This window comes from Onychomys torridus, chromosome 6, assembly GCF_903995425.1.
Source record: "Onychomys torridus chromosome 6, mOncTor1.1, whole genome shotgun sequence".
Taxonomy (NCBI): domain Eukaryota; kingdom Metazoa; phylum Chordata; class Mammalia; order Rodentia; family Cricetidae; genus Onychomys; species Onychomys torridus.
In genome coordinates, this window is record NC_050448.1 from 7,980,173 (window position 1) to 8,000,221 (window position 20,049).

The window sequence follows — 20,049 nt, forward strand, 5'->3', positions numbered from 1 at the left end:
GGGGTCGGAAGCTGATATCCACCAGCTTCTTCTATCTCTGTCTACCTTGTCCTTTAAGACAGGTCTCTCACGGAACCTGGAGCTCAGTGTTTCTGCTAGACTGGCTGGCACAGTTCTGCCATTAGCACTTTAACCACCCCACAAGCCATCTCCCCAGCTCTGTGATTATTCTTCTAGATTCACATTTCTCTGCTGACCAATCTGACCATAAGTGCAATAGACCATACAGTGGATTCTGACTGTATGTGGGCCTATCTCAACCCTCCTCTATCTGCCTAAGGAGATTTAGGTCCCAGTATCCCACAAAGATCGTACTGGCGTTCAGTTTGAGGCCTCAGGCCCTAATACAAGAGTTATAGATGAAACCCCTCACCCAGGTTCCTGTAAGCAAACCCAATTAAACTCATTGAACCAAGAAAAGAACTAAAAACACAAAAGCAAAAGGGAGCCTGCTGGGGAGAGGAGGGGGTTGAGTGGGAGTGGGAGGGGCAAGAGAGAGTGATGGGGGTGTGATCGAAGTGGACTTTACATATGAAAACATGACCGTGAAACCATGAGTAATCACACTATGAGCACATACAAAAATTAAAAATAGCTTCCGGTGAATCCAATTCAAAGTGCTGTTACAGAAGCTGTGTGTGGGGGACCACACCTGTCAGCCCAGCACTTCAGAAGCAGAGGCAGGAGGATTGCTGTAAGTTCCAATCCAGTCCCATCCACATAGTGAGGTCCTGTCTCAAAAATATATCCCTCCCAATACATTTATATTTGTAATGAGGCAGCGAAATCTACTCACGCTTTGGGCCATTGCATGGCAGCTTATTTATCTTCTACTGTGGGAAAGAGCCACCCATCAATAAATATTTTGCTCAAGTGTCTTTAAAGTGCACGTGAAGGGTTTACCAGAATCTTTTATGTGAAGCAAATACATCTCCATTCATTAAAAAAAGCAAAACCACCATTCACATTACAAGGGGGGTGGGAATGTTTTCCTCCCCCTTTTCATTAAAAACCCACAAAACATAACAAAAAATAATGAAAGAAAAATAAAAGGTGCCACCCCACCTGGCGGGGAGCGCTGCAGGGACCACCTGCCGGGGACCACCTGCAGGGTGCAGGAATCCTTACTCTTCCTTCCTCAGAGCTTCATTACTTGCTGGACCAAGAATGCAGACCATTGTGGTTATGGCGTTTCTGGCTTTGTTGCCCTACCTAAACTGCGTGTGGGGCTGTGTGGGTCAGGTGGTCCACCCGACGTGTGCAGCCCGAGTCCTTCCCAGCGGGACACTGAAGTCAGAAGGGCTGCACATGTCTTCATGTTTCTCAAAGTCTTCAGATGCTCCATGCCTCCTAAGCAATTCTCAGTGTGTTTGGTTGGGACTAAACTGCCCTTTCTCCCTGCGACCTGTAACAAAATGACCTGATTCTATGAAAGACAGTTGTGGAGGGGGAGGGGTGTGGTGGTGTCCTAGGAAGTGCCTGGCTCATTTCTGAAAACGCACAGGAGAAAGCCTCAAAAGAATGAAACTCTGGTTGGGAGAGAACAAGTGTGCCTCCCCCACACACCATGTTCTCCCATCCCCCTTCAAATCACCACTGTTGTCTTTACCTATCTTTGCTTTTCAACATAATATAAGTATTATTGTGTACATTTACAATGTACTTTGATCATTGCTTTCTCTTTTTAAAAGACAGAGCCTCCTCACTGTCACAATTTGTGATAGTGCTGTTTTCCCAAAGAACAGTGGTGTTCAGAGTGATGCATAAAATTGCCATTTTAAAGCATTATCAATATTTTATTTGTAAGAAAACAAAAGTACCAGCCAGGAGCATGTTTAATAAGATGCATCATGGTTTAAATGAAAATTTAGGGTATTATTAGGAAAAACAAAAGCAAAACAAAGTAATACTCAGTTGCTTTCATTATGTAGAGAATCTAGCAATACAGGCTGGTGAGATAGATGGCTCTGTGGGTAAGGGTGCTTGCCACCAAGCCTGAAGACCCAAGTTCCAATCCCAGAATCCACCTCCTGGAAGATGTCCTCTGACCTCCACGTACACATGGAGTGTATTACAGTTGTGGGCACCTGAGCATATCCCCAACAAATAAATGTAACAAAGGAGAAAAAAAATCAACCATTATAAATACCTGTGGGCTCATCACAGATGGCAGAGTCTATACCTAGATAGATCACTGTTTTCTTCTAAGCCTATGTATTCTGAAATTTTGATAGATAATATATTAATTTCACTGCTGGAAACTACATCCAATATTTTGAGATGTACATGGAGACAGGCTGGGTTGTACTGGGCAAATGTGGGTTGGGGGCAGGGTCCCATTGTGTCAGCCCCACAGACTGGCTAATGAAACTTGATCTGCTGCCATTCTGAATAAAGCAATGTCAAATCATCCAAAAATGCTCTCAAGGGACATGTCTAAAATGTAAATTTATTTAGATGTTTACCTAAATTTGGTGCTGCATTGTAGGCAGGTAGGGAAATGGGGACTCTGTCCAGAAATGGCCCTAAGAAGAGACTCTTTTATAAAGAATATGGTATAAGGGTCTGGGGATGGAGCTCAGTTGGTAGAGTGCTTGCCTAGCATGCATGACATCATAGGTTCAATTCCCAGCACCTCATAAACCGGGTGTGGTGGTTCACATTTGTAATCTCAGAATTTAGGGGGTAAGGGCAAGAAGGTTACAAGTTCAAGGTTAGCCTTGGTTACATTGGAAGTTCAAGGCTAGCCTGGGTTATTGAATATCTTGTCTTTAAAAAAAAAAGGGAAGGGAGGAAAGGAAGAAAGAAGTTATAGTGTTAACTCTTTGACGTCTGTGGTCATTAGAATTTCCCAGGATGTGTGTTATAAATGCATATTGTCTGTGCTCTTCCCCAGGATTCTTGAATAGCAGGGTCAGGTGGGGGCCAGAAATGTGTTTTAATGAGAACCCTGAAGCTGGGCATATAAGAGCCTGTCTGTGATGACAGCACCCTGGAGGTGAAGGCTGAGGACCAGGATCATCCTCAGCTATGCAGTGAGTTTGAGGCCAGCCTGGGCTGTAGGAGACACTATCTCCAAACAAATAACAAATGGTCTAACCTGCCTAAGAGCTTCTGGTGTCATCTGCTCTGAGAATCATACTGCTGTTGTTGCAGGATCTACCAACTGAGTGACTTCCAGGTTGGTGCTCTTTTCCTCTAGCCCAGTGGTTCTCACCCTTCCCAATGCTGTGACCCGTTAACACAGTTCCTCCTGTTGTGGAGACCCCCAACACAAAACTTTTCGTTGCTACTTCCTAACTGTAATTTTACTAGTGTTATGAATCATAACATAAACATCTGCTATGCAGGGTGTCTGACTTGTGACCCCTAAGAAAGGGTCGTTGGAAGGGACTGAGACCCACAGTTTGCTGCTTCTGCTTCCTGACCGCTTTCTCTCTCCAGGGACTTCAGGTAGCCCCCTGGCACAGTCTCTGAGCTCACTTACCAAATTCTGCATCCAGTTTTTTTTCCTTTCTCCCTGCCCTCCATCTGCTAAATGCAGGTATTCTGAGCCTCATGCATAAGGGGCAGCCATGTGCCTAGTGAATCCCTACGGTGGGGAATTATGAGAGCCAGTATTTAACTGGCTCTCATAGCCACAGGTTACATCTAACAAGAACTCTGGAAAATGTGCCCTGTTCACTACCCGGGTGAAATCTCAAGTCCTAAGTTTCCAGATACCCTAGTAGTGCAGGGAGGGAGGTAATGTGGGTTGGCTTGCCTTGGCTTGGCAGGCCTCCCTGTAAAAATCAGCTCTGTTTTAGGAATGGACAGGATTTCCTTTGCAGACTTATGTAGAAGCCGAAGAGGACCGGACTGACTCTTGTATCAAGATTGCCAACTTCCTGTATTCCAGCTTTGCTGGTTGGAGTTCACAGACTAGAACTGGAAGAAAATAAGCCAGCACTGCCTGACCCCTGAGACAGACATCACATAGGTGGAGCATTTCTACCTGAGGCAGGCTTTTCCAACAGCAGAGGATTAACAGAAGCCAAACCTGGAAGAATTAGGAGCAGAGGCGGCTCTTCCACCTTCGGGTCTGCTGTGGTGGGGCCGGGTCTAGGGCCAGCAGGCCAGCAGCAGCAATAGGAAGCAACAAGGCAGGTGGAATGAAACAGGCTTGGTCGGAAGGTGCCTGGGTTCTGAACTGGGCTCCATCCCTAAGTTGAGTGATCTGAGGCAAGTTTTGTTTTTCCTGCTTTTTTTGAAACTGGTCTCATGCACCCCGGGAGGGTTGAACTTGTTGTAGAGCCAAGGATGACTTTGAACTCTTGATCCTCTTGCTTCTGCCTCCTAAGAGCTGGGATTACAGATGTGTACAAACCATACCCTGTTTTGTGGTGCTTGGCATCAAACCCAGAGCTTTGTGCATACTAGGCTTTACCAACATCCTTAGCCTTTAAAAGAACCGGTTAGGCAGAGAATACAAACTTTAAGATGTAAACAGCACCACACAATCCGAAGTTGGCTAGGACCGTGCATTAGTGTTATAACTAGCCTGTCTTGGAAAAAGGAAGTGCAGCTTGGTTTGCGACATACAAACCTCTCTATCACGGCCCAAACAAAAATACTGGGTGTTGTTTGGCTACCAAACTAAAGCATCCACATTTGACTAATATTTAAAGCATAAAGGATGTTTCTAAAATCAGTTTACACAAAGCTCTTAATATTCTCTATTAGAAAAAAAGGATATGGTACAGCTTAATGTGGTAAAATAAAGCAAATTATTAACTTTATTCTGTCTAAATTGAAGATGTACAATAAAATGTGTCGGCAAATATATTTCCACAGTCAAATTAGCGAATCTGTCGTCAGTCAGCTCACATGTTCCTGTGCGTGTTTGAATGCATGTGTTTTCATGGTGAGAACACTTAAGACTTACTGGTTAAGGAACCCAGGTAGACAACTCAATGGGTAAGAGCACTTGCTGTGCAAACCTGAGGACATGGGTACCACATAAAAACTGGGTGGAGACAGGCAGATCCCAAGAATTCACAGGTCAGCCAGCCTGACCCAATAGGTAAGTGTTGGGCTCAGCAGGAGACCCTACAGCAGGAGACCCTATCTCAAAGGAGTAAGGGGGGGACATGGAGAAAGATTCCTGACATCATCCTCAGGCTTCCACATGTGTGCATGGGCACTTGTACCCCCAGTTCACACATGTACACTCACAAGATTTCCTTCTGAAGACTGGATGTGTTGGCATGTACCCACAATCCCAGCATTTGGAAAGGCGAGGTATGAGGATACAGAATGTGAGGCCAGCTTGGGCTACATGGTGAGACCCTGATCAAAATACTGTAAATATATACACAGTGTGTGTGTGTGTGTGTGTGTGTGTGTGTGTGTGTGTGTGTGTATTCTCTTAGCAAATCTTCTGTATGTGATGCAGTATTGTTATCTATAGTCTTGCGGTGTACATTATACCCCCAAAACTATTTACTTACATCTGAAATTTATATTCTTTGACTAAAATTTCCTTACTTCTTGAATCCCCAACCTTTGCCAATAACTACACTCTGCTCTGCTCTATGAATGTGACTTTTTTGATTTCACATAGTTGATCATACAGTGTTTGTTTTGCCCTGCCCTATGCTGTGGCATGAGGCAGGAGTTCCTTTTGTAAGCCCAGCCTTCATCAGAACGTGTCCACTTTGCAGAGCGTGGTGATTCATGAAGACTCAAAACCACCGAAAGTGCAGAACATGCGTGACAACTAAGTGCTCAGCCTGAAACACCCACATCACCTCCTCCAAGACATTACAGAGGTGGAGCTGGGGCGAACACAGGAGCTGGAGGATTGGGAGGCGGGCTGTGAAATGCTTCCAGACACAACATGGCCAGTGTACTCATGAACTCACGGCAGCTGTAATTACCTGAACAAGACCTAAGACCTGTTCATAAGAATGGATGGGTCAGCACTCTCATGGGGAGCACTGGGGAGCACTCGGGAGCCTTCCCGGGGAGCTCTCGGCAGTTAATGATTGCTGGAGTAAGGGGAGATGTTTTCTTCAATGTTGTAGCCACTGGGTAACGGCCCATGTGCCAGTAAATGTCCCCTCAACTGCAATCTCATAAGAAACGTCAGTGAACTCATCGGGCCAAGTGAGTTCATGCATGCACACACACATGTATACACACACACACACTCTCACACACACACACACACACACACACACACGTATGCACACATGCACAAATACACACATCACACACACATGCACACACACAAAGATATGAAAGTAGAAGGGAAATTAATGGAGAAGGGACTCAGTGGAAGAGAAAAGGGGGGCAAGAGAAAGTAATGTGAGGTAAACATGATCTAATATATACATGTATAAAATTGTCAGTTAATTTAAAAATTAAAAAAAAATCTAAAAGGAGATAAATACCAAGAGGTGAGAGTTTTTATGTACCATTGTCTTATTCCTATACACAGCTTTAAAATTCTAGGTTGAGAAAAAACTGGCAAGTGGTGCCTACTATTGGGGAATAAACCAGTAATTCCCTCAACACACACCCCTCCCCCACTCAACAAAACCTGTACCAAGCCGGACCCAGGTTACCATGGCAGCAGACAGAACACTAGGGATTCCCACACAGTCCTTCACCATTCAGGACTGAGTGAGGCCCCGTTTCCCTTTGTTGGAACTTACATTTATGTGTCCATTCTGCAGCAGTCTTGCAGAAAGCTTGATGAACACTCCAAGGGACACACAGAAGAGGGTGAAACTCAGGCACAGGTCCAGGGCTTGAAGTGCCAGGTGATACTCTTCATAGTGGAGGGGGTCCACACAGACTGACGGAAACTTCGTGTACGGGAAAGGGAAGGTCACTGCGTAGCCAACATAGCCGGTCCCCGCAGCCCCTGAGAAGGTGTAGAAGCAATATGGACCGAGGAGGGCAGATTCCAAGGCTATTGCAAAATGAAGTGGACATCCCATAATGCTCAGGATTACAAAGGTGAAGCCAGCTTCCCACTGAAAATAAGCAGAAACAAACTGTCACTTGGAGGAAGAAACCACTGTTACTGGTGGCCGTTAATCTCCTCTACCTGGAAGAGGAGAAATACACACACTTTCTATCTCATCTACACTCAAGACTGAGTCTCCTGTAGCCCAGGCTAGCCTCAGATTTCTATGTTGCCAAGGTTGGCCTTGAATTCTTGGTCTTTCCTGCTTCTACATCTCAAGTGCCACATTGAATTATCCCCAACCCAAACCACCCCACCCTACCTGTAGTTAGAGTTTTCCTGCCTGGCCCATAGTCAGGACAAATCTCTCTCACCCGCCAGTCCCACAGTCGCTCAGACCCAACCAAGAAAGCACACAGAGACTTATATTGCTTACAAACTGTATGGCCGTGGCAGGCTGCTTGTTATCTATTTCTTCTATCTTAAATTAACCCATTTCTGTTAGTCTATACTTTGCCACATGGCTTGTGGCTTACCAGTGTCTTTACATGTTGCTTTTCATGGCGGCGGCTGGCGGTGTCTCTCCCTAGCCTTCTACTTCCCAGAATTCTCTTCTCTCTTGTCCCGCCTATACTTCCTGCCTGGCCACTGGCCAATCAGAACTTTATTTACACAGAGCGATATCCACAGCACCTACCCAGTGCTACCATTTAAAATTTAGACCTAAGGCCTCTGTATGCTAGGCTTGCACTCTGTCCCTGAACTCCACCCCTGGTTCCCTCTACCTTCCTTTTAGGACCTGCTGTCCCCCTGCTGCCAACCTATGCTACAGGAGGAAATCACATCAGCAATGTGAGGTAAAATGAAATCAATTCGATAAAGTTTTATTTGTTTATTCCCTATCATACTCAGAGTGCCTGTTGATTCTGGGAAAACACAGCCCTTCGTTGGACCTTGCTACTCTGTGGTTGGGGAGCAGGATGCTGCTGAAGAGCCTCTGGAAAGGTTGCCTTTCAGACCTCATCCAGACCCTCTCAGTCCGAGCTCCAGCTGACCTGTCCACGGCCTTTGCCACGGAAATTAGGCTACAGTGGATACCACACTCTTTCTGTAGTGAGGGAAGAGCTGACTTGGTGCCGCTAAATACAAGCTGGCTTGGAGTTCTCATCCTTTCCCAGAACTGAGAGAGCTCCGAAGGTGACATCAGGCTGAGGGGTTGTTCAGGCGGGGGGTGTAATTCAAGTGGGCAGAGTGCTTGTCTAGCAGCACTGAGTCTGGGGTTCACTCCATGCCCCCCAAACACACACACACCATGGACACTTACATTATTGAAGCAGAAGAGCCTGATTCTACATTAACTCAGGAGCACTGACATGGGTCCAACAGTAACCATGAGCTTAGAGAAATTATTTAGAGTAAAAACTGGATAAAATTACATTTTAAACATAGTTTATAAAATTGGGCAAGGTGGCACATGCCTGTAATCCCAGGACCTGGGAGATGGAAGAAGGAGGGTTAGAAATTTGTATTTACCAAGTGTCTCTGGGTCCACTTTCTGTGAGCAAGCAGTACAAGTGCCCCAGCTGTGATGGCCTGTGAAAAGAAAATTGAAAAAAAAAATAACATCTACAATCGAAGGGGCCTCTGCAAAGAGTTCAATCTGCCTCACAGCTTGACAACTTTATCACAAGCCAGAAGGCAGGGCAAAGGGTGAGACGGTTGATGGCTCTGACCCCTTCTTCATGTGGGAGAGGACCTGTGTGGACGGAGCAAAATAAGCCACTAGAGTCATCAGGACGTGAGTCACGCCAGCTCATTGTCCTTTCTCTGTTGCCTTTGCCGTCACGGCCACCACCTCTGCCACAGTTAACTTTGCTTCATAGGTCTTGCCCTGTGCTTTGTGTGTTGGTTTGAATGAGAAATGCCCCCGTAGGCTCGTGGATTTGAACACTTGTTCCCACGTTGGTGGCACTGTTTGGGAAGGTGTAGACTCTTTAGACCCAGAGCCTTGCTGGAGGCAGTGAGTAAAGCCCACTGGGGCAGGCCTTGGGCCTTGCAGTCTGGACCCACTTCCTGCTTGCTCCCTCTGCTTTCTGTGTGGGGGCGACAATGTACAGAGCCAACTTTCTCCTCCTGCTGGCATGCCACACCTTGCCATCATAGACTGGAACCCTCTGGAACCATAAGCCAAAAATAAACTCTGAAGTTGCTTTTGGTTATGGTATTTTTTAATCACAGCAACAAAAAAGTAACACATATACAACTTTTAAATTTTAAGGATTTTTAATATCTCTCTCTCTCTCTCTCTCTCTCTCTCTCTCTCTCTCTGTGTGTGTGTGTGTGTGTGTGTGTGTGTGTGTAAGTCAGATAAAGTGATAGGATTGGATCTCTCCTTCTATCATATGAGTCCTGGGGACTGAACTCAGGATGGCAGGTTTAGCTGCAAGCATCTTTCCTTACTGAGCAATGTTCCAACCCCAATATCCTGTTTTCCATTTTTCCATCATCAACTTTATAAAGCTTCAAACAGGACAAACGGAAATGGAGACCTGTCTCCACGCCCCAAATCATTCCTAGCAGGGGCCTGGTCTTTCACAGCCTGCTTTCTTTTCATTTGGGGGCCTTGACCTGCTGATGGGATACAGACACATGACCTCTGTTTCCTAACTAACAAAGACAGCCATTAAGATGGACGCACATGGCATGGCATTCAGTGTTGTGGGTGCAGTCATGTCAGCTTTTATGAAGAGTTTTCTCGATAGTCCATGTTTAAAGAAAGAGGCCCAAAGTACAGAATGAAAATAGTTAATAAAGGAAGGAATGGAGTGTCCAGAATGCTGCAGTAGGTAATGGAAAAGAATCTCTGAGCTCATCTTGGATTCATCATGAGGTCTGATGAAGGAGCCGTTTGTGGTAATTGAGACTAAGAAGCACTTATCCGCAAACCGCAGAAATCCTTATTCTCAATCAAAGCGTGGGGTCTGAGGTCCAGATAGAAAGCCGGGAGGAGATGATTGGAGTGTAGGACGGTTTAAAAACAGCACAGTTTTGATTTTGACAGAATGAATACGATGGCATGCATAGAGCTGCTGGACTCAGGGGGAATGAGAGCTCCGCCCCTGTGGTCTAGTGGGATGCTGCTTGCAGAGTTCCATGTTTGGTGTATTTACCGTCTTGAAACTTGAATTTAGAAACTGGGAGAGGGAAACTCCCGCTCATGCATGGCTCCGGTTGCTGAGCCCAAGATCGCAGACTTGGCGTGGCTCTACCATGAATGTCCTGTGGATAAAAACAGGACCATCTGTAGTCAAAAGAAGTTCCTGGCTTGATTCTGCAAGAAGAACCTTTCCAGGAGATTTTAAGGAGGCAGAGGCAGCACATGCAGCATAATGGGGGACTAAGGCAGAGAAACAGAGCCCTGGCTGTCTAAGCGTCCACATTGACACATCGCTGCCTGTCACTCAGCAGCAGGAGATTTGCTGGCTTAGCTCTGGAAGACAGCAGACATGATTGGATGCCGAGACTCTAGCTTGCCTTAAGTGTGCTGGCAGCAGTTTCTCTTTCCTTTTCAAAGTTGAAAAACGATGCAGAATGAGTTTCCTGTTATTTTGCTCACAGCAGCCAACTTCAATTTTGCCTTGTTTACGCACAACTCTGAAAAAGCTCTTTCACGGAGTGGCAGCCTAGGATATGGCTGTGCGGTAACTTGTTAAATCCACTTGGCTGATGGGATGGGCATGCCAGAGCTGAGCATACCCATCTTCCTGATGCTGTTCCTGAATTTAGATAAGAAGAGGGAAGAATGAAAAGGGAAGAGATTTGAGGGCAAGCAACGGGAAAAGAATAGGAGGAAGGATGGGGTGTTTGGGAAGTGAAGGGCTGGTTGGTCAGTGGCGCACGAGGAAGGGCAGGGAGGCAGGGGCCTGGGGTAGCAGAGAGCACTCCCTCCCTCTGCCATGCTGTTGGCTTGCTTTCTGGGGTAGTTGTACACCCTTCCACTAGCCGTTCAAGCTGCTTACAGGCAGTACGCAGTTCCCAGAAGCAAATGAATGGACGGAAACAATTTCAGAGGCATCATAGGAAGATATGATATACATCTTAGTCACTTACAAGCATCTATTGTGGGTCTACTACAAGCAGTGAGGTAATCCCAATGCAGATAAAGTCACGATAGCAAGTCTTCATTCTGATTAGATATAGGGCAGACACGGTGGCAAGCACGCTGGTGTTAGCACGCTGAATCTGCACAGCAAGGCTGAAGATGTTGTTCTGTTAGCAACATGCTTTCCCAGCACACAGAAGCCCCGCTGTGGGCACAGTGGCACACATTTGCAGTCCCAGCACTCAGCACACAGGCAGGAGGATCCAAAGTTCAATGTCATCCTCCATTACACAGTCTGAGGCCAGCCTGGGCTACATGGGACCCTGTATTGGTTACTTTTTTTGTTTTGTTTTGTCTTGTTTTTCGAGACAGGGTTTCTCTGTGTAGCTTTGCACCTTTCCCAGAACTTTGCTTTGGAAACCAGGCTGGCCTTAAACTCATAGAGATCCACCTGGCTGTGCCTCCCAAGTGCTGGGATTAAAGGCGTGCGCCACCACCGCCCGGCATACTTTCTTATTTCTGTCATAAAATACCCTGAAAGACACAGATTGAGGTTGGGAGAACTCCTGTAGTTTACAGTTCCAGGAGATACTGTCCACCATGGACAGGAAGATGTGGCGGTGGCGGGGAAGGCATGGTGGCAGGCAGGAGCAGGAGGCTAGCTGTTAATGTTGCGTCTATACTCATGATGCAGGCAGTGATCAGGAAATGGACCTGAGCTACAGGGCCTCAGCATCTGTCCTGCATGACTGACTGTCCAGCAAGGAAGGGTTCCTGTCCCAAAGCTTCCACGACCTTCTCAAATAGTGCCAGTAGCTGGGGCCGAGTGCTCTAACCCCTGTACCTAGGAAGGACATTTCACATTGAAACTAGACTCTTTCCTAAAAATAACATTAAATAAACTGACATGGAGCTGGTCTCCTGCTTTTCAGAAAAGGCTGAGGCTGTATAAGATGAAAAAGGGCACCAAATAACCACATGGGTCATGATTCCAGCTCTCACTGGAATTTGCAATCTAGATTTAAAAAAAAAATGTACACATACAAATGTCCCCATTGAAGAACTGAACAAAGATGGCTCAGCAGCTCAGAGTGTGTCCAGATCTTACAGAGGACCTGAGTTCAGTTTCCAGCACCCATGGCAGGCAGCTCACACCTGCCTGAAAGGCCAGCTCCAGGGATGGGATACCCTCTTCTAGCTTCTGAGATACCTTCTCTCTCTGTGTCCCCCCCCCCCCCATTAAAAACAAAACAACAAATTTACTAGATAAAACAAAGCAAAACTAGACAAGAATGAGAGTTTGGCACACAAGAAGCATTTGGGTATTAAGTTCAGGAGGACAAAGAGAGCCTGGAGCAAGTCTTGCCGGCTTTGATTTCCATGGCTGGAGATCATCATCTGCAGAGGTGAGGAAGTGACCCTGTGCTTGGGGCAGACAGGGGGGAACCTGTAGTTAGAGTTTTTCTGCCTGGCCCACAGTCAGGTCAAATCTCTCTCACCTGCCAGACCCATAGACACTCAGACCCAACCAAGTAAACACACAGAAACTTATATTGCTTACAAACTGTATGGCCGTGGCAGGCTTCTTGTTATCTACTTCTTCTATCTTAAATTAACTCATTTCTATTTATCTATACTTTGCCACAAGGCTTGTGGCTTACCGGTGTCTTTACATGTTGCTTCTCATGGCAGCAGCTGGCAGTGTCTCTCCCCCAGCCTTCCACTTCCCAGAATTCTCTTCTCTCTTGTCCCACCTATACTTCCTGCCTGGCCACTGGCCAATCAGAATTTTATTTACACAGAGCGATATCCACAGCACTTCCCCTTTTCTTTTCTTTTTTTTTTAAGGAAGGTTTTAACTTTTACATAGTAAAATTACATATAACAAAGCAAGAATTACAGTTACAATGTTAAAGAAGATATCCTATCCATCTTATATTTGTGAGTCCAAGGTTTTATATCTAACTTATCTTTTATCATAACTGAGAAAATTATAACTATCTAGTCTTCAACTACATCAAAGACTTCAGAAGGATATAATATTACCTGAGAACCGGGAGAAGGACGCAAGCAACTTTCGGGAGTCTTGCAGGGTAGACAGAGACAGCTGGCAGCCTGGACAGTCACCTAGTGTTCCTTTGTAAAGTTGGGGCATGTGTCTTCAGCCCACAGGGCTAGAGTCTCTCAGTCACTTCTCTCAGTGTCCTGTAGAATGTCTGGCAGTTTCCTCTGTGAAGCAGGAACCTGAAGGACCATTTTGTCAAGCAAAGTTCAGTGGTCACCTTTCTATAGGTCCTGCATGTCCAGTTGATCAAGCAGTCCAGGCAAGAACAGTTTCTTGTCCAAATGGCTATTTTTGTCAAGAAGGTAAACTCCATATGAAATGTCTTCAATGCCCATCCTCCTCTCTGAAGTAAATCAGTGTTTCCAGGAGCAGATATGTCTAACTGTCCAGAAAGTCTAAATTTTAAAAATATTTTAAATGCCATATTCTGTAGGTCTTTGAAGTATTTGAAGATTACTTATCTATCTGCAATATCTCTATGTATATCTAGAAGACTTAACTAACATGGCTACGAGTATGATTATCATAGATGACTAATTATTAATCTATTTTTAATTATCTATTTCAATTTAAAATGAGCTATACAAACATAATACCTTAAACATGAGTAGTTTTAAATATATACACACAGTATATATTTAAATATATACACAGTATAACAAAATTAGCTTTAAGTTTGTATCAATAGACTAAAATCTATACTAATGTAAAACATTTTAAACAAGTTGTTGCTCTTTAGAAGTAAGTTCCTTAATCTACCCTTTCATCCTATTATATCTATATCATATCCCCTTTTCTTCTTTAGAAAGAGATCACATTTATAATCAACCTGCTTTAAATAAAAATATTGGTTTTTTTTCTGTCCCACACCAGAGGGCTCTTCTGATTTGGGACACAAAAATCTCTTAACCTTTTATTTTAGCAATATGTCTGGGTTTAGAGAAGGAGTGAGCCAATTCCATCTCCAAAGCCAGCTTGATAATTTTGGGAAATTGGGCGTAGTTTTTCTTACTACTTCCTGCTGGAGGGGGGCGCTGTATCTCATGGGGACACAAAGAAAATTTTAGGATTATGGAGTAGTCTGTGAGGGTAAACCTCTGAGCCAGTTGCCTTGAAACCATTCTGGATGTTGGATCATCTGGGCCATGGTGTCATCAGAGACCTTTCAGGTGGTCTTGGCTGATCAAACCTGATGTATCTTAATCTGGAACAAATCCACAGTCTCTGGCTTTCGGTGTCTTTACATGTTGCTTCTCATGGCAGTGGCTGGCAGTGTCTCTCCCCCAGCTTTCCACTTCCCAGAATTCTCTTCTCTCTTGTCCCGCCTATACTTCCTGCATGGCCACTGGGCAATCAGAATTTTATTTACACAGAGCGATATCCACAGCAGGAACCAGCCTGCAGTAGGGTGGGATCTTGGTGGAGGAAAGCAGAAAATGAGAGTTGAAAGCTGTGTTACCTCAACAGTTACATGTGGGGTTTGTCTGGGGTGGTCAAGTAGCTCTCTGGAGAAGCTAGCCTGGCTCACACTGAGTTTAAACATCTGAGACAGATGTTTCATGCTGGACAGCAATGGGTGTGGTCTCAGGGTCCCTGCAGGACGCTGGTCTTTAGACTTCAAACTCCACTTAGATACAAATCCTTTTTTTTTTTTTTTTTTTTGAGACAAGGTCTTGTTACCTGAGTTTTTAGAGTCAGATTCTGGACCCTGGCAGTATTAACAAACCGTATCAGCCACCCATTCTCCCAATGGGAATAACAGAGAGGTCCATCTCTCTGTGCCAAGTTTGTCTTCAGGATCTTACTAGGAGGTTTACGTTTAAACAGAGAGCCTGGGGTAGGCAGGCATAGATGATCAGTCCTGGCTGGTCAAGGTGTGTTCCTGCCACTGTTGTCCCAAAGTTGTTTGGGCTTCCTGGGGACATTCCAGTTACTTACAGTCCATTATTCCAGTGGTCTCATGGTCTAAAGGAAGGACACACACAGTGTCTCTTTAGAGCATCTTCATCCCTTCTAGGGCAATGTTATGGGACTCAGGTTAGCCTCCACCTCAGCTGAGGATGACTCAGAGCTTCTGCTCCTCTTGTCCCACCTCCCAAGTACTGAGACTCTGCACCACCATGCCAGTCTGTGTGGTGCTGGGGAACCAGACTGGGGCCTCACATGCTAAGCAAGCACCCTCCCAACTGAGCCACAGCCTGAGTCCTACCAGTCTAATTTTATATCTAATACATTTAGTGCCATATCTTCACTGTGGGGTAAACTCTACTATTCTCTATTCTATTCATTAAACCTGCTGTTAGCTACCCAATACGGTTTTATAATCTACTAATGCATAGATCCCTAAGGTTTGACTTTCAGGGTTGCCTAGACATAAAATCTTTGTAGGGTAGAAAAAGGGAGGTGCACAGTGAGGAGGAAGATGTACATTGGGACACATGTAGAGAATATTTAGCGTCCCATGACAGGTGATTTAAGCAGGGCTGGTTTAGGGTATTGCTCCATAGTGCAGGTCTAAAGTGACATCATGACATTCTCTGGTTTTACCAGTTTTTAGTGCCAAAGCTTGGATGTTGGCAGGATCAGCAAGCTAGACTAGGCCACCTGTCCTCAAAAGGCCAAACAAAATGACAGTAGAGAGAAAGGTGATCTATTCAGTGTGGACATGTTAGGAGGAAGAACAAGTATAGATCCTCCAAATCCACTTGTGGTCCCCACGTGGAGTTATCTTCAGTAGATGATAAGTGTGAATAACGGAGCACTCTGTTCAGTATGTGCACCCACCACGACTGACCCATCACTCTCTGAATTCAAGTCTCTCTATCAAGTGGTTGGACAAGCAGTAGGAACTGTGTGGAACCTTCTGGTGGAGGTGGGCTGCAACCTGATTCTCCTTTTCCTTTTTCCTCTCAGCGTGGGATTCCTGGGGGAATTCCAATTCCTTGGGATCCATTGTTTCCATAGCTTGATGGCCAAAGGGAGGGGCAAACTTATTGGTCTTTAGAATCTCTTCTCTCCTGCCAGAAGTGGTAAGTGGGAGCTGCCTAACAAGCACTGCTGAGGCCCACCATAATCCAGTGCTGACCATGTCATCCACAGATCCCCAGCACTGACCCTGGTGTCCACAGATCCCAGCACTGACCCTGCCGACCACAGACCCCCAGTGCTGACACCGATGTCCACAGATCCCCAGCACTGACCCTGGTGTCCGTAGATCCCCCAGCACTGACCCTGCCGACCACAGATCCCCAGTGCTGACACCGATGTCCACAGATCCCCAGCACTGACCCTGCCAACCACAGATCCCCAGCACTGACCCTGGTGTCCGTAGATCCCCAGCACTGACCCTGCCGACCACAGATCCCCAGCACTGATACCGATGGCTACAGACCCCCAGTGATTTGCACAGTCTGAAAATTCTACTTTAGCAGAAAGAATTGAGTCAAAGGTCATTCTTGGTTTGAAATTGATTTCCCAACACAAAGAAAAGGAAGTTGGAGAAGAAAGAATTGGTTTGGATGAATCATTTGTTTTTAGACAGGCTGACTATAAAGAGGCTTAGACTATTCAAGTGGGAAACTAACCATTAACAAGATCAATTTGCTTACCCTGACTTCAGCCAAATCACCAGAATCAGTACTTCCCTGTTCTCTCTCATTTGGGGGCCTGTGAATGAGACAGCTCAGCAGGTGAAGGCTCTTGTGATCAAGCTGCAGACCTGGGTTTGATCCCACGTGGTGGAAGGAGAGAACAGGCTACTGAATGTTGTTCTCTGAGCTCCACAGGTGCTCAGGGACACCCATGTGCATTCATACACACAGTAAATGAAGTGAATAAATAAAACATGGTAATAGATAAATAAAAACATTTGACAAGACCTTGAGCGAGCCCCTCCAGGCCAGTGGTGCTTGATTAACTGTGTACTTGGTCTCTCTGTCCTTCAGCATCACCCTGTAGACAATATCTGATCACCTAGTCTGTCCTCAGTAAAATCCCATCATTTCTCCTTGCTGTTTCCTCTTAGTAATTTCCTGTCCACTGCCCCACACCCTGCTCCTTGACCTACATTCTGTCTTGTGCTATAGCGTCTGGAGTTGAACTTGGCCCTGCACCGAGGTTCCTTTCTCCACTCTGCATCAGTAGTGAATAAACCCTGACTTCATTATTTTACCCACTGCCAACACTGTCCTTCCACTAGTGCCCTCCAGTAGATGAAGTCCTATGACTGCTAACTCCACCTAGCCAAACCCCTTCTGTAACAGTTGAGAAGCCTGCTCCGCAGGGCTCAAGCGGAACCCTGACCTTGCATTAGCGAGGCACTGGGAGCTAGGCTGTGGCTTGTTGATATGGGTCCTTTGATAGAACTCATGGGATCCAGTATCTTCGTTGGAGATGGCTCTGCAGGCCATGTGTTCCAGGATTACTAGGGCTCCTTCCTGAAGATGGTATGACCTGCTGGCTGCATGTTCCACAGCAGCTGACTCCTATAAATAACCTTGTTCAGACATCCTAGGAAAATCGTGTGCCATGTGGCTTTCCAAACAGAGTTAGGGTGTGTGAACCAGAAGGTGGGCCTGACTTCAGAAAGTCTTGACTAAAAGCTTTGAACAAATACAAAGGACAGGGTAGGGTCAGCACTGGGGTATCACATACAAAAAATCCCTCTTCTACATCTCCAAAGAAACACAAGAGTCATCTGTAAAGGAAGTGACAGTATGATTGAAATATACAAGGCATCTTTTCACTGGAGGAAGATGTGTCTCAGTAGCAACTAAGGAAGTGATTGGCAGGGGCCTTCTGAAACTGACCTTCATCAGACAAAACTGTAGCTTAAAAGGAACCTCAAGAGGAAAAAATTGTTGTTGTTCCAAATTTGGACATAGGAGGAGTGAGCACTCTGCTGCTTTCCTTCTCTGGGGGGTTTCTCCTGCCCAGACCAGCCTCACCTGGAGTCCTGGCAACCTAACCAAAGTTCCACTCTATAACACAGTCTGTGTCGCCAGGACGCAGGGCCCAGGAGTCACCTACTCAGTCCACAGTGGCCGTCAAAGGCAGCAGGTGGCTGTCTTTGTTCTAAGCTCTGGAGATAGAGTAATAAAGAAAACAGAAGCAGAACTCTAATCTTGTGCGATGCACAATAGGTAGTTAAGTTAAATTGTAATGGAGATGGGGTGGGACCACAGGATTGGGAATGGCAGGTGGGGCGGGGCTTACAATTTTAAAGATGCTTTTTACATTTGCTTTATTTATTTTGTATGGGGCTGGGGGAGTGAGCACATGGGTACCATGGCACGTGTGTGGAGGTCAGAGGACCTCTGATGGGAATTGGTAGGTTCCAGGTATCGAACCTGGGTCTTCCAGCTTGGTGACAAAAGCACCTTTACCTTCTGGGTCATCTCTGCTGGCCTCTGGGGGTGCAATTTAACCACTGAGCCACCTCTCCAGCCCTGGGGGTGCAATTTAAAACAGGGTAAAAGAGGGAGGACTAGGGTGGGAGTGACATTTGACAGGGGGCAGTTGGGTATGTAGCTCACTGGAGAGCTTGCCTCCAGATGTGAAGCCCCGGAAGCTGTGTGCTCTGGTGTTGGCTTGTCACCCCAGCACTGGGAAACTGGGAGTAGGAAGGTCAGAAGCTCTCGGCTTCATGGAGAGTTCTAGAACAGCTGGAGATACATTAGATCCTGCCTTTGAAAGCGTGGTTTGTGTTAGCATTTAGGCATCTGTACTGGCCTTTTCTTAGGGTCCTGACAGGTTATATCCTCAGCTTTAGCTGCAGAGTACTTCTGCATGCATTTGCTGCATTTCCTTATAAAAGGCAGGCCTTACCCACCTCTCATCTCTTTCTTTCTCTTCCAGTCTCTGCCCCCTTCTCTGCCCTCCCCTCAATAAACCTCCTACGTGAGCCTGTTGTATGGTGTCCCACATTTTTAAAATACAACAGTTTGGGAGCCAGCCCGGAACAGGAAGATTTTAGACAAAGAGCCCCCAAAACAAAAAGGCCTTGGGGTGAAACACACCTGGGTGTTCTTGAAATCGCAGCCACGAAGGTGAAAGGGCATAAGGCCCAGGAAGCTGCAATTCCAGGAGCAGGATAGCAGAGTTGGTAGCCACTAGATAAGAACAGAGTTTGGACAGGGTAAGGGAAAGGCTTGATGTTAGCTAGCAATTGAGTCCAAAGCTCTAGTTAGCAGTCTGCTCAAATTGCCTTCATCCTCACCAAGTATCTTAGGATTAGACAGTTGTTCACGTGGCCTCTTTTTACCCATGAATGTCCCCACAGCACAGGGGAAAAAAAGCAAGAAGGACGAGCTGGATGAGACTCCCGCTTCGGACCACATAGTAAGACCGTTAAAGTCTGAAATTGAACACTAGCTACTTCCCTACTCCTTGCGTCTCTGACTCCACGCCCAACCCCAGCTTGCCTCTCCACCTCCTGCAGCCACTCAGTAGTAGCTTGCCAGGGACACACACATCATTTCTCTTGGTCTATGCCTAAAATACACATTCAGCCTACATCAAATATATATATAATCTTATTCAAAACTGAGTCCAGTGTGGTGACATTAGCTTGTAAGGGATGGACAGTTGCATAATAATCAAAGCCTCACTGCGTAGCCCAGGCTGACTTCCAGCTCACATTCTTGCCTCAGTCTTCCGGGTGCTGGAGTTACAGGTCTGTGCCACCATACCTCATAAGAACGTTTCATTGTTGTATACATGACATATAAACACACATGAAACAATGATAAGAAAAATCATATGCTTAAAATTTCATTAATAGAAATTCCTGCTCTAAATTCAGGATTATGATTTTCTGCAGGACATAGACTTCTTTGAATTATTAGAAAACTCTTAACTGATGTATTATTTTACTTCCCCTTTCCTCTCACCTCCCTTTACGTCAGTATGTTTCATGAAATATGCCCT

The 20,049-nt window shown here is 45.7% G+C and overlaps 1 protein-coding gene across 1 annotated transcript in view; it reads right to left on the minus strand.

Annotated features, from left to right (window-relative positions):
- Positions 1-20,049, minus strand: part of Tmem212 (transmembrane protein 212) — a 30,899-nt gene that overhangs the window by 10,696 nt on the left and 154 nt on the right. The window contains 2 exon segments of the mRNA XM_036189496.1: positions 6,699-7,022; positions 8,489-8,548. Of these exon segments, the coding sequence (XP_036045389.1) occupies positions 6,699-7,022; positions 8,489-8,548 (384 nt within the window).